Below are 16,174 nucleotides of genomic sequence, written 5' to 3'. Positions count from 1 at the left end.
GTTATTTGATATCGAAATATCTTTATTGCGCAATTTAAAAGTTATAAAACATCAAATGGTTAAATTATAACATTTCATAAAAAGATAATAGATTCGAAAATATTAATACAACAAAGATAAAATAAAGATAATGATATAACGAACAATGATATAGCTTAAAAAATTACTTTCTGCATGTATCACGCGGTATTTTATAATGTGTATAAATTATACGTTATTACTTATTTATCTAATGTACAATGATTTCAATTTTATAGAAATAGAAAATTATTTTACTGTTATGCGTGAACAAGATTTGATACAGAAATATATCGTAATACTATAAGAGAGAGAAAGAAAGCGAAAGAATTAAAAACTAGCTTCTCTTTGAAGAAATAACGAAATGTATAACAAACTAAAACTATTATTGTATCATTTCTTCTTACTTCTTAAAAGAGCATCTTATGCCCTTTCTGACAAAATTTTTGTCGATCGGTTCTAGTAAAGGATATAAACTTTGACTTATTGTTAGCTTAAATGACATTAAATTGTCAAATTTCTTAATTTTATTATCAGATGAAGTAACGGTAATTCTTCTAGATGTATCAGGCAAATTCCTTTCCACTGCCATAGCCGTAGGCATCACATGTACCGACAACTTACGACGAGTCAACTTGCTACGTATATTTTCCTAATGGAAATTATGTTTAAAAAATATAATTAATTTATTATCTATCAAAATCACTTCTCTCACAAATTGTACGTCATATAAAAAGAATTATATTTTCTATTTGTTTTTCTCTATAAAACCTTTTTTTTTTGGTTGAATAATACTATAGTCCGCATATAAAAATAAGTGGTTACCTCAAAGAATTGCAGTAATCGTTGCTGCGTTATTGTCCTTAAGTAAGGTACTTCAATATTTACTCGATCGAAATTATATTCTTGGCTTTCAATTTCTTTCCAATATAAAGAGCATTGATTAGTTATCGTATTGCCTTTATTGAATGCCTTTAAACGTAAAACTAGACCTTCCTTGTAGTTGTTAAATTGCTCTCCTGGCATATTAGTTATATGTTCCTGAAATGTTGTTATAGTGATATTAACGATATTTTAATAGAAATATACTCCAATTACTACGTCACATAATAATTGGTGTGATAAATTGATTCATATAATCATAATATTAGATTATTGCCTGAGAAATTAAAAAAAGACATGTTGTTATATAAGATCTTATTATACTTACAAACATAAAGTTTATAAATGAATCGATTCGTTCTTCGACATTTTGCGGGTTACGGTCACCTTGTACAACGACTGTCAAATATTGTGTTTCGTTTATTGTACATACATCACTAGCCAACATATAGCCTAATTCCTCCGTGGTTCTTAAGATATCATAGCAAGGCCCACCAATAATTTGTGCTAAAAGCGATAAGAGCATATTCGACTCTGTTGATCGTAGACCAGTTGCGTAGTACACCATGGTACAAGAATTTTCATGCACTTTATTTTCCTCTTCATATAGAATACGGCAACCTACAGTGATTATATCGATACACAACACTTTACGTACTATCATATAAAAAATATTAACTTATTAAAATTTATAGAACAAATTGTAATGCTGATAAAATAACATTAATAATAAATATTGCTTTCTCATAGAGGAAGCTTTGTTTTCATAAACCTCATGTATGAACCTTTGATCGCGTATAAAGCTAGGTCTAATCAACCAAATGTTAAAGAATTATATGTATATGAAATAGGGGTAGAAAAGACCGAAGAAAAAATTGTTTTTTTTTATTTTTTGATGCCAATGTGTTTTGAATGTTCTAAAACGTCGGAAAATCGCATTAAAAGAAATGTCTTTATGTATGTAATACACACTTATAACTCGAAAAGTAACTTAATAAAAAAATATTTTTATATAGTGTTTTGGAAAGCTCTCGAAGTAAGCTTTAAAAATATGCGATAAAAAATGGGATTTTAATTGTTTTAAAGGTTTTAAAGCTACCACAGACATTTCTCAAAAAATTCAAACTTTTATAAAAAATGACCTCCTTTACCGATCATCGCCAAATTCACTACCAATATTCTTTTAATGATACTCTACATTTAAAAAAAAATTGAGCCCGATATCTAAAAAATTACGGAAGTTAGAGCAACCACAACACTTCAAATACCATACACTTACACACACACACACACACACCTTTAAAACAATTAAACTCTCCCATTTTTTATTACATATTCTTAAAGCTTACTTCGAGAGCTTTTCAAAACACTATAAAAATTATTTTTTATTAAGTACTTTTCGAGTTATTACGGAAGTTAGAGCTACCATAACATTTCAAATTCCATAATTTTTTTAGAAATGTCTGTAGTATAGCTCTAACTTCCACAAATTTTGAGACATCGGGCTATTTCTAATTCTTTTATCCTTCAATCTTTTCTACCTCTATTCTATATATAATTCTTTAAGATTTGATTGATTAGACCCAGCTTTATACAAGATCAAAGGTCCATATGCGAAGTCCATATATGGACCATATATGTAGTCTGAATTCCCAAAGTCAACATCGATTTGATATTGCGTCGATTGTAAAACCGCACTTATGCTACTAAGCTGACCCTCTTTCAATTCATAAAAAGGTTAAATTTAAAATTTGAAAAAATGTGCAAATTAGAAACTTGCACATTGCTTCCTCATCATTACAGATCGCTACCATTGCTCCTATTTTATTTCGCTCATAAAGCTCCCTCTATGAGGAAGCCAAACTAATAAATACTAATAATTATGCATCAAATAAAATACAAACTTCCTCATAAGAGGAGCTTTGTGAGCGAAATAGGAGCAATGGTAGCGATCTGTAATGTTTTCTTATATTTTTAAAAATCTATTTTCTATATGGATTTAAATAAATTGTTTTTTTTACTTTTATTAGTTTTTTTTTTCTTTATCTCCATAACAATACTAATGGCAACATAAGATTATTTGAATATACACTAAAATATTTATATTGAAATGTTTCATAATATAAACTGAAATCCTTTAAGCATATAAATTCTTTTAAATTATCATAAATAAGATTTGATCGTGTCATGAGCTTACCATCTTCTACTTTAATTTGACGATACAATACTAATTGCTCTTGCAACAAGGGTACTATGTGAGGCATTCTAGTTTTTAAATTAGACTCAATTAGTTCACCTATATCTGTAGCTTCCATTTCAGTCACGTTACCATATATTAAGCACTCTACATGCATTTTGCTGAATAACTTTGGTATAAAGAGCTCGAGTCTATCGACACTTAGATCTATATATTATAGAAATGATATATATATATACATACATATATTATTAATAAGTACAATAAGCATACTAAGGACTAAAAAGAATTTTCGAAAAAGAAAAGAAAATGGTTTTTAACAATAAACATTAGTTCTTTCTTACACTTACGAGCAGTAGATTCCAATAATTCATCGTTAGACCAATGTCGTTCTGACAACAGTATATGAAGATAATCCTTTGCATGTTTAGGAGTTTGCAGTATTGCAGCGAAATTTTTTAAGTGCTTGATATGCTGTAAGCCATTCCACATAAATTTGATATGTAATTAAATTAATGAAATTGACTGCATTATTAATTATACATACCTTTTCCTTCAGGACTTCAAACCTCTTCGGATTAAGTTTAAAATTTGTCATTTGGTCCATGATTTTTTCTAACAAAACACGTTGCTTGTCGTCGAAACCATCTATTTTCAGCTAATAGAATAATCCGTTTTTTCTTTATTATAATATTATATATGCTTTTACATAAAACATTAAATTAATGCTTATTTATAAAACATTCCATAAACTTTATTAGAACATTAAAAAGCATAACTGGTCATATTTACGAATAACAATAATTATTAATAAGAAATAAAATCCGATTTCTAAATAATAAGTAATATTTGATGTACATGAAGAAGCATATACTTAAACGTTACTAATAATATTAACAAGTTGAATAATTTATTGGAATAAATCTATTTAAATAATATACAATATTTTATTAATGTTATTATATATATGCTTACTGTTATTCCATATTTCGTAGTAGTAATTTTCCATTCTAAAGAAGTTATATCAACTGTATGTATATATTCATTTTTACGTATATTAACTATACATGCATATTCATCAAGGAAATCACGAAGTAGGTTGACAAACATATCAGTTAAATTGCAATGGAGAGGATCCATATAGGCGAACGGACTATAAATTAAACACGAACGTTATATATAATTATAAAAAAAAACATTTTCTATTTCTCCCTGAGATTATATAGCACCATTTTAATTTATATTCTTTAATTAAGGAGGCATTTTGAAATTACGGCTTTCAGAAATATATAAATGTACAAATTTAGATTTATTTTAGTATTGATAACATTTCAGAGATAATCAATTTATTATTTTAATTTTATTTAGTACGTATATTTAATATATATGTATACTAATCTCATTATTATGATAATTAAATAAATTAATTCACAATTACAATTTGTATAAGTTGTTAGAATATCTCAAATTCTAATTTAAAATCATCTCAATATTCCATATTTGATTAGAACAACAATGTATTTTTTACAACACTTATCTCATACCTAACGAAGTGGAAGATCATCGTCGCTTTCGGCACACGAAATACATTATCTTTTTTATACCAAACTCTTACAAACGACGTATCCTTTACAACTCTTGGAGGAAACTCTTGGTCCTGTAAAATTTTACTTGTCAATATATGTAGAAAATACACAAATGACATCAAAATTGGTGATTTATTAGAGCAAAGGACAATTCCGTATGCAAAAATGAGCGTGTGTAAAACATTCTTTGCATTACAATTTTTTTACTTATATTACAATCTTTCGGCTCTGTATTATATAAATTAAATCTTAATAATCTAAATCTTAACGTATATTTTTATAAAGTTAATGCAAATATATATTTAAATAGTACACCATAATTATTTTTATTATATAAGAAATATGCATAAGAATAGAATTTATTATAAACTACATTAACATTTTATATTTTATATCAAGTTTCATGACATGGTTTATGCTTCATGGAGATTTTGCTTATTGTTAGTATCACGAAGTGGTGCTCAAGGATTAATATTGCGAAAAATGATAATTTCACTTACGTTAGTTTCTGTCTTAATATCAAACTTGGTCGCTATAAATTCATTTTTAGGGTGCAATTTCAGGCCCATGCTATAGCCAGCGTGGTTCCACATTTTCATTGTTTTCTCGGATATCTTCTCTTTCATATATTTAGTGCCAAACCATTTCTCGGTTTTATTCGCTATACTTTCGTACGCTTTTGCGGCAACGTGAACTCTAATATTTTGCGGCGTAAAATATTCCATTAGCTCGTCGATCAAATCCGGTCGCCATTTAGGGAAATCACGTCGCACCGAAATGATATCTTCCATGGGATATATGTGCAGCAGGTAGGCTGTAGTAGCTATGTTATTAGGAGTCCAAGAGTGTATTTTCCCGCTTCTGTACCTATTACACATATTCCAAATATGTAGATGTTCCTACAAAATATAAATATAAATGTAAAAGTTCCATATAACTCCATATCTGATATACAATATATTAAAGTACAAAGTGTCTTGCAAATTGCAGTCCTACAATCTGCCGAGCATTTTACGAAAGATTATATTATTTTTCACTAATTACATCGTAGATCCATTTCATCGGTCCATTCTTCTTCAGCATATTGATATATTGGAACATTATTTGAATAATATCTTCTACATGCTTAATACCTTCTTCAGTTAGATCAAATATAACTTTAAAGATATGTATGCTTGTGTCCGCAGAATCATTTCCAGCTACTATAGTGTTACACCAACCTCTGGCCTTTAAAGCCGATAATAATAAACCTTCGCTTTTGTGTCTAAGTAAATGCGCAATGTAATCGAGAGGCTATGTTAACAAATAAACGATAAACATAAGCTTTAATTAAAATGTGACATAATGATGTTTCATAATATGTACTAAAATAATAACAATTATGTGTAATCAATTAGGAAGAGATAGAGAGAAAATTTTATAAGCATATTTTTTATAACTTCCGCAACTAGGTATTTATGTACATAAAATTTTACAATACAACTGTATATTGTATACATATTGTATACATACAGGGTGAGGCAATAACTGTTACCATTGCACCTTAAATATATTTAAATCTATAAAGGCCTTCACGCATAAAATTCCGTAAGGACGTAAAACGTAAGCGTAAGAAAATCGACCAATCCCACTCGAGTATTTTCTCCTACTGGGGTTACGGACAGCACAATACTCGATTGGGATTGGTCGATTTTCTTACGCTTACGGTTCACGTTCTTACGTGGATTTTATGTGTGAAAACTTTAAGGCCTAGAGAAAAATTAGTGTAACCAAAATTGTACGGTACGAAGGGGGCTATCATATAGCGATAATAATTTTTGTCCAGGTGGAGGCGCTTCGGAGATATCAAGGTCATTTTCATTTTTTTTAATTGATTCGGTACATTTTTTTCCATAATATGATAGAGGAGCTGAAAACAAGTTCAAAACTCATGACACAAGATCATTGAATAAGATTTAAAGTGAAGAAAAAACGATTAAAAAATACATTTTTGTATTGAATAAAATTTACGTTTAAAGAAGATGTTCGAAGTGAATGGCCATCATTATCGATGCAACACTGGATTCTTTCGATCACTGATTGGCTTGCTCTTTTAATAACATCGGGAGTTATTGATGCACAGGCTGTAATAATCCGTTGTTGCATGTCTTAAGGTGTAGTTGGTTCTTCTTTGCAGACCATGTCCTTTAGAGTTCCCCATAAAAAAAAATCCAGTAGTGTCAAGTCTGGCGAACGAGCTGGCCACACTACATGACCCCCACGTCCAATCCAACGATTGGTAAATTTTTCATTGAGTTTATTTCTCGCAACAAATGAAAAATGAGCTGGGCATCCATCGTGCTGGTACTACATTGTTCGTCGTATAATTAAAGGCTAAAAGGTATTAAAAGAGCAAGCTAATCAGTGATCGAAAGAATCCAGTGTTGCATCGATAATGATGGCCATCACTTCGAACATCTTTAAACGTAAATTTCATTCAATACACGGAGAGAATTTTATATTAAATTTTACTATGCTGCCGAACCAACTGCGGACCATCAAGACGCCACAAGTTTAAATGCTATGAACATAGCATTCAATGCTATAACTATAGCATTCAATGCTATAACTATATTGCTATAGTTATAGCATTGAATGCTATGTTCATAGCATTTAAACTTGTGGCGTCTTGATGGTCCGCAGTTGGTTCGGCAGCATAGTAAAATTTAATATAAAATTCTCTCCGTGTACAAAAATGTATTTTTTAATCGTTTTTTCTTCACTTTAAATCTTGTTCAATGATCTTGTGTTATGAGTTCTGAACTTGTTTTCAGCTCCTCTATCATATTATGGAAAAAAATGTACCGAACCAATTTAAAAAAATGAAGATGACCTTGATATCTCCGAAGCGCCTCCACCTGGACAAAAATTATTATCGCTATATGATAGCCCCCTTCGTACCGTACAATTTTGGTTACACTAATTTTTCTCTGGGCCTTTTATAGATTCGAATATATTTAAGGTGGTAATAGTTATAATATTGAATTAATATATGTATACAGAATATCTAAATTTTTGAGGACAAACTTTAGTAGTATGTTCTATGAGCAGAAATAAGAAAAAATGTTATATAAACATAGGTCCTAAAATGCTTTATTAGAAAATTATAGCAAAAATATGAAATATATATTGTGTATATATATATACACTGTTTAAAGAAAATAGGGGATCACTTTTTGCTAGTAAATTTTTGCCCATTTTTAAACAGTAATTACTCATCGAATAATTAACGTAAAAAAAAGTTTTAAAAAAAGTTTTACAGGGCAAACTCTCTACTATAAGGTGCTTTTGTTCAATTTTTATTCAGGTTTATACTCAAAGGCGTGGTCCGTTTTGAATAAGGACATATTTGAGATATCCAAAATCTTGAAATTTGCAGTCTTCCATCGCCTAATAAAAAAAATTGGCGAACATAATCATTGATACCATCTCAAAGTACGGACTTTGCCTTTCAAATGAAAAAAACAGAATTTTCTCCTACATTGATTATTTAGCGAGATATCGACAATTTAAAGTAATTCCTGTTTTTTTTTGCGATTTTAGCACGATACCGCTGGCATTTGCGTAACCTGATGTGCACTACGGGCAGGTTGCTTAGTCGGATTTTGCACATCATATGCAATGTATGTATGTGTACATGGAGTGTACATCGTATGTATGTACATGTAGAGGTTTTTTTTTAGAAAGAAGTGTTGTCACTTTTTCGCCGTATCACGCGTATCGCGCAATCTTGATCTCATATTGATACATTTTTTTACATCAGATTAAAGAGGCACTGCGTCAAATTTGGAATGAAATTCCTCAATCTGATGTAAAAAAAATGCATCAATATAAGTAAGATCAAGATTGCGCGAGGTAATAAGGCGAAGAGATGACAACACTTCTTACTAAAAAAAACTTCTACATGTAGGGGAGACCGGGGCTCGTTGGCACTGTTTTCACAATTTCGGCATTTGAGTTTTCAAACTATTAATTATCATGATTAAATTGAACAGTACTAATATGATAGAGAGAACCTTTCTCTACATTTTCATGCCAGAAACGCTCCTATATACTGTATATAGTTTCTTTGTAATAAGTGAAATACGAATATGCTGCATTGTAGCCAACTTGCCCCGATAGTAGGGTAAGTTGGCTATGCGACAAAAGTCCATGTTAAATTAATGAAAACGTAATAGAAACACAAAATGGATAACAGATACGTACTTCTTGATAAAGATTGTATCTTTTAAAGTTATTTTGTAATGATCGAATAGCAAAATGCTATTGTAGAAAAACAATTGTAAACTATTTTAGATGTAGCTTTCTTCAACATAAAAGTATTAATATAAATATATATCTAGCTTCTATCAGCATTGTAGGTAGCAAATCACATACTTATACAGGTTTCACGCGCGCGGCAACAACAAGTCAAGCTAAACGTGCCTCGATATGAGCCAACATACTCTATCCCTATATACGTTTAATTTCACTCATTTTATTACAATAAATTACTGTTGTTCCTCAAAATAACATGTCGTATAGTAACAGAAACGTTTCTTTTAACTAATGATACGTCACTTTGATTTACTTCTCAAGCTGAAGAACATTGATATGATATTTTAAAACGCTCGAAAATTTACTTGCTATCTCTTGAATCAGAGTTTTCTTTTTTTCCATTGTATTTGTTTGATTTAAATAAAACTTTGGGAAAAGTACCTATGTCATAAAAGAGATATTTTGTGATAACTTTTTTATTGTTTTTTCCGCTATAAATACATAAACGGAACGCATTGCCAACTTGCCTCTTGTGCCAACGAGCCCCGGTCTCCCCTATACACATACACATGTACACTCCATATATACATACATACATGATGTGCAAAATCCGACTGAGCAACCTGCCCGTAGTACACATCAGATTACGCAAATGCCAGCGGTATCGTGCTGAAATCGTAAAAAAACAGGGATTACTTTAAATTGTCGATATCTCGCTAAATAATCGATGTAGGACAGAGTTCTTTTTTCTTTTTTTTTTTCATTTGAAAGGGCAAAGTTTGTACTTTGAGATGGTATCAACGATTATGTTCGCCAATTTTTTTATTAGGCGGTGGAAGACTGCAAATTTCAAGATTTTGGATATCTCAAATACGTCCTTATTCAAAACTGACCACGCCTTTGAGTATAAACCTGAATAAAAATTGAACAAAAGCACCTTATAGTAGAGAGTTTGCCCTGTAAAACCTCTTTTTAAACTTTTCTTTACATTAATTATTCGCTGAGTAATTACGGGTTTAAAAATGGGCAAAAATTTACTGGACAAAAAGTGATCCCTTAATTTTTTTGAGCAGTGTATACATATATAAGAAACAATTTCACTTAAGTTTGCATTTCAAAGTGCCGCCTGCCTATACCAATACAAGATATACATCCATCTAACATCTAACTGTATCCACATGTCTTGGCGAGATAGTAAGGGTATATCTTCAAAAGCAATTGCTAAATCGTTGCTGAGAAAGTTCAAAAAAGAATGCGCATTTAAACGTTTTGACAACAAATGGAGGTCAATTAGCATATCGTTGTATATGCCCATCCATACATTACAGTTGAATTTTAACGACAGAGTCATTAAAAAGCTGTTTCTCGAACAGCGTATGGATTTTCATGACTGTGGTTGTTACGAAAATTGAAAACATCGCCTCTTGTAAATGTAGCTCTCTATAATATATTGTATATCAAGGTCAAAGTTGCAGGAGGTTGCTCCCCTAAACTAAATAATTACCGCAGTATCTAACGGTGTAACATTTACGACGCGACGTGACACTTCTTCAACACGAAATTCTAACTTTTGCTATAACTTTGTAATAAAGCATTTTAGGACCTATGGGCTGTACTTCCGAATGACTCACCCTTCCGATTGGGATGCGGTTTTGCAAGTAATTTTGTCACAATGTCTAGAAATTATTTATCGATGTTCTATCTTTGGGTTTTTTAAAAATAGTTTTCTAGATTTTAGCCTGTCAATCGTAAACAAAGCGTGCGGCGCTCTACCTCATATACGAGGTATTTGTAACGTGTTCTGCATATAAATGTTTAATTATTTATAAAAATAAAAATATTTTAATGACAATTTAGCGGAAGATACAATTTTAGTATATTTCTTGTATAGAGACGCTTCTGAGGCATTAGTAGTATGACGTGCGCGATCGGTGGTTCGCTGTCAAACCTCGAGCGAATATTGGCGCAACCCACTGCATCCACGCATACACTTTTCCACCCACGCAACAATTGGTTATCTTCTTCCTAATGTTATTTCCAATCCATACAGTGGGATATAATGTGAGACATTTTTATGATTGTCAAGTTAAAATCTAGAAAACTCGAAGGTAGGACATCGATAAATAATCTCTAGATATCTCGCGCTCGTGACAAAATTACTTACAAAACCCCATCCCAATCGGAAAGATCCATTCGGAAGAACACCCGACCTATGTATAACATTTTTTAAATATATTTCTGCTCATAGAATATTCTACTAAAGTTTATGCAAAAAAAACTTGAGGCACCCTGTATAATAATGGCAATTATGCAGAGATAGGGGCAACCTTTCGATTTCAATAATGAGATATATTATCAATTTTGAGATATATTATCAAGATCATTAGCCTGATGAGTGACCTTTGAAAGGTTTTAATTGGCGATGTTTATTAAAAAGTTATTAACAACACAAATTTATGACACTATATACTAACTTTCTGTCACTATATACATTTAAAAATAAATTTACACTTTGCTGAGGCTTATATTTTTCTTTTTTTTTTCATTCCCATGTACATCAGAAACGCGCATGAACCTCGCTTCCTCGCTTTGCGTGGAAAATTGGAGACACATGTAGAATAATATGTGTGCTAAAGAGAAAATTTGGGAGGTGAAAGGTCCCCTTCGCCTGCTCATATATGTGCTATTTCTTCATACATATTATTAGCAAATTATGTCCTCCAGTGCTGAAAGCAACTTTTACATTTTTTAAACTTTTTTTGTTAATAACTTTTTGATGGCCAATGATCGCCTAAAACCTTTCATATATTGTATTTGTTGGTCACTCGTTACACTCGTTAATAGGGTAATGACCTTGACAACATATTTCAAAGTTATTGAAATCGGAAATGGTCTCTATTTCTGCATAATTACCATAACTATATTTAAAAGAACTAACAATAAAATAAAATATTCGTATAAAGCATCAAAGCCAAAGGGCAAGTATATTATATTTACCATCCGGTATTCACGCTGCATTTCAGGTAAAGCAAACGAAATGACTAACTCTCTGATATCATGTATCGGAACGTAATACCATATAGTGTTAAAGTCTTCATCCTTGAATGGATATTCAGAATACATAGGAAGTTCAACTTCCTTGTTTTCTACATTACGAAAGCGTTCTACTACCATATTTGCGAGATCATCTAAACTTTCTAAACAAAAAATTTATTTGTTGATGTAACATACATACGCTTATGGCACGCCGTTTTGCTATTTAATACCATTATAAAAATTATACCAAATTAAATTGATACTCAAAGAAAAGAAATTATTATTGTCTAGACAATTCATCGAATTATTATTAAGCTATCACATAATTGAAAATACAGAAGTAAAATTATGTTTAGACAAAATATTAATTCGGAATTTATTTTATGTTATAACATGAAAATTTTTCGGGAATTAAAATTATGTTAATAATGGAAATTCTCAATAAATATTATGTCTTGACATAATGACAATTTCTTTCGATTTAAAATTTAATATGAAAAGGATATTAAAATGACACTAGCACGTAATTCTACCTTTCAATTTTTATTATGTCGTGGTATAATTTTTATTCGCCAAAATTCCATTAGATTATGACAATTTTAATTCGTGAATTTCTATTATGTCGTAGCATAATTTTAATTCACTGAATTATTATAGTAAAAAATTTTGTCTTGACATAAAAGTAATTCCACGTATAGGCTGTATCTTTCTTTGTGTACGACATGTCGTTTACTATTTGTTAAAAAGATATTTGTATTTTTAACTAATTTTATGTCAAGACTATTTTAATTCATTTTTATTATGTTATGACATAATAAAAATAGTTCCGAAAAACTATTTACTTCAGTTTAAATCAATTACTGAATTTTTAATTTAGGTTAACAAATATTATTAATAAATAGTAAAGCGGCGTGCCATACACTACATAAATATGTAACAAAAAATTATATGCCTGTTTATGGCAAAAGATATAACTTTTTTCAAAACTACAAGAAATATATTTTACTTTGTATTACAATTAGATATTTCACATTTTGATCGAACCTTTTTTAAAAATATTGACTATAATAATAAATCTATTACGTTAAAACTTTAGAAAATAATTGAAATTTTATGTAGTAATTTATGAAGACCAATATTTCCACATATTTTCGTTACAGTACTGATAAGATTATATCTTCTTTCTTGAAGATAAAACAATGAGATGTTTAATACAATAACTGATAATAAAATGTGCATTAATTCATTAATTATTAAAATTTTACTTATCATCATTTACGTCCCCCTTAGAAAGAGTGAAGTGAGTTAACCTAAGGTTAAAAGTTAACCGACGCTGTGCACTGGGCCTTAGTACTTATTCCAAAATTTAAATATTTGTATGTATAATAATATAAAAAGCATTCAAATCATAAAAAGTTATAAATTATTGCCGTACCTTTACCAAGAATACACAGCGACATAATATTTGCAGAATAATATGTGTTATAAAACTCTAATAGCCTATTTCTAACATTAATGTTCTTCTCCTTCGGTATTTTGCTTAAAGTCTCTCCATTGCCTGTGCCGAATTTTGAATATGGTTGATCTGGTTTTACAGATAACTTCTCTAATTGAATAAATCGCCGTCCGTCTCGCATTAAATATTCCTTGTATTCTGCATCTATAGATCCATTTGTCTCCTTCTCTATTAAAGTCTCTCTAAAGAGAGGCGCTATGAAAAACTGTGCTAATCGATTTAAAGCTCCTTCCAACTTCTTCGAATTTATATAAAACGAATAAAATGTGGAACTTATTGCTGTCACTGCGTTGAACCAACCGCCATTCTGCTTCAGGTACTCAAGGTAATTATTTTGTTCACGATATTCCTCCGTTCCCAACAGTAACATATGCTCGCAAAGGTGCGCTAATCCAGGTAGATCATTTAGATCGTGGTCGTAGCCTGTAACATATTTTATCTCTACTTAAATAATCTTTGAAACTGATAATGTGACATTTATTAATAGAAACATATTAATCTTTGATTATATATATATTGTATATATATAATTAAATCTATCAAGAAGAAAATGTAAACATTTATTAATAGTGTAGAATGACTCAGAAGAGGAGAATACATAAACTGCACATCAAAACGTTGATTTCATATACCACAAATACATAATGTTATTAAGCAGAAATTACAGGTTAAATTACAGAAACCTAAATGTTAATACATTAAAGGATATTAAATATATTAGAATTAGACCAATAAAAAGGTCATTTATTATTTAACTATATATTTTTGGTGATAACTTATAATTTATGCACAGATTTTATAAGAAAGTTCATATAAGTATTGTTAAAAACATCAAGTTAAAGCATAAAAAAAGAAATAATATACATATAATTACCGGTATTAACATTCATCGATGCAAAACTGATGTCAGTTGATGGATCGCTTATTAAAAGAATTCTCATTTTATTAGTAAGTACTAAGCCTCTGTACGATCTAGGGTCATTATCTGCATGTATGTTATCGAATTGTTCTTCCACACAATTATGATTCGACATGTTGGTCACCAGTGCCGCAGACTCGAAAATATTATTTCTAAACATGAAGAAAATACAAATAAAAACTTGAAGGATATATGAATTTTTCGATCTATTATATCTATACAACAACAATGCTGAAAAATATTGTAACTAAAACAAAATTATAACTTTTTGGGAATTATTCGCACAATAGTCTTTATGCTCGAGCGGAGGAAAGAAAAAAAGACCTTCGAGATTCAATGTGAATGCGAAAATTATATATTATAATCGTCTAGAAGTTGTATTTACACAGTTTTAACATAAATGTCTATTTACAGAATATAGTACGAGTTAATTAACCCGAGAACGCGCGCACGCGGGCGCTGGAGCTATCTAAACAATCAAGTGTCGAAAAAATGAAGCTCACGTCACAGTAATTTATATGTGCTTCTTTCGTTTTTCAAATTTTTTTTGCTTTTTCTTTACCTTTCTCGGAAAATGTTGATATACGTATTGTCCTCAAATATTGCTAAATTATAGAGCAATCCAAAATATGCAATATATAATTAATAAGTAGCCACAGGCACCAGGTCACCGTTTTTTTCCAAAAAAAAATGAAGTGCCCGTTCTCGGGTTAACAGCGAGCGGCGGAAAGCAATCGCGCATCCGCGAACGATGGAATAATGTTCGATTCCACGAGTCGCGGACTTTAAATCTGTGAGAATATCTAGACTTGGCGAGTCGCTAAAGACTCTTTTGAAAATTACTCAGCGAACGAAAAGACACGTAAACTTTTTCGGAACGCAATAAAATCACACACTGTCGCAACTAAAAACTGGAGGTCGAGCGCGAGCCCGCGCACGAAAGTCCGGGGTTTTATCCTCGCGAATTTCGCAAGCTTCTCAAACCTCGGATTCCTAACAACGAGCCAAGAACTTCACCGGGCCAATCGGTTGTCGACAGCCCGAGAAATCAGTTAATTTTCCAAGTGTTAACGACTCAGCTGATCTCGGAGCCGACAACCGATCAGCTGTTGTTGTATACCGACCCTTCGCTTTGCCCCTAGTGTTTACCTTGCACTGAGTCCCCGAGACCAAGTATATGTATTAGTGAGTCGGCATGGCATGCCATAGGCAAAAACAAGGCATCGTTTTTCTTTTCTTTTTTTTTGGAAATATGCCGTCTATTTCCGAAGCGAAATTAAGCTGTTAGATTTTAGGATATTATTTACGTCGCGAAAACCATGCAAATTTGTAGGAAAGATTTATCAATATTTTAAGGCGGGGTTTTCATTAAGCGGCATAGAGAAAAAGGGTTTGATTTTGAACAGTCTTTTTCGGAAAATCTCTGACAATGAGTCACAAAATAAGATATCAATAATATCAAATGTTACATAAAACATTGAATAAAAGCATTAAAATGTTATACAGTAATGCCAACAAGTTTCACATTAGCCGATCTTTTTGAAAATGAAGAAGGTTTTATCTGGAACGTTTCAAGCAAGTAATACTTTTTGTTTTTTATAAAAATAAACGCTAACGGCAAGCACTTTTATTAATGGTTCCTGAACTTAAATATTTGATTTTTATTATTGCATGTACGATTAAGGGGTTATACTACCTTGGCGCACTGAATAATGAACCCTTTT

General features: G+C 30.8%; 1 protein-coding gene across 1 annotated transcript; it reads right to left on the bottom strand.

The window, feature by feature from the left end:
- Window positions 1–288: 288 nt before the first annotated feature.
- LOC139779392 (insulin-degrading enzyme-like) lies at window positions 289–15,566 on the bottom strand. Its single transcript, XM_071717741.1, has 14 exons — window positions 15,013–15,566; window positions 14,406–14,602; window positions 13,451–13,954; window positions 11,977–12,176; window positions 5,728–5,976; window positions 5,184–5,582; window positions 4,642–4,754; window positions 4,073–4,250; window positions 3,645–3,755; window positions 3,448–3,571; window positions 3,098–3,304; window positions 1,229–1,521; window positions 844–1,059; window positions 289–670 (listed from the first exon to the last, which is right to left on the bottom strand). Exons 2-14 carry the CDS (start codon window positions 14,563–14,565, stop codon window positions 422–424), a joined length of 3,003 nt encoding a protein of 1,000 aa, XP_071573842.1. The 5' UTR covers window positions 14,566–14,602; window positions 15,013–15,566; the 3' UTR covers window positions 289–421.
- Between the last annotated feature and the right edge of the window lie 608 nt (window positions 15,567–16,174).

Source organism: Temnothorax nylanderi, unplaced genomic scaffold, assembly GCF_030848795.1.
Source record: "Temnothorax nylanderi isolate EJ_2023f unplaced genomic scaffold, tnyl_v1.0 TNYL_tig0223_pilon, whole genome shotgun sequence".
Classification (NCBI taxonomy): Eukaryota; Metazoa; Arthropoda; class Insecta; order Hymenoptera; family Formicidae; genus Temnothorax; species Temnothorax nylanderi.
The sequence above is the reverse complement of the archived record's forward strand: the minus strand, read 5'-3'. Positions and strand labels throughout refer to the sequence as shown.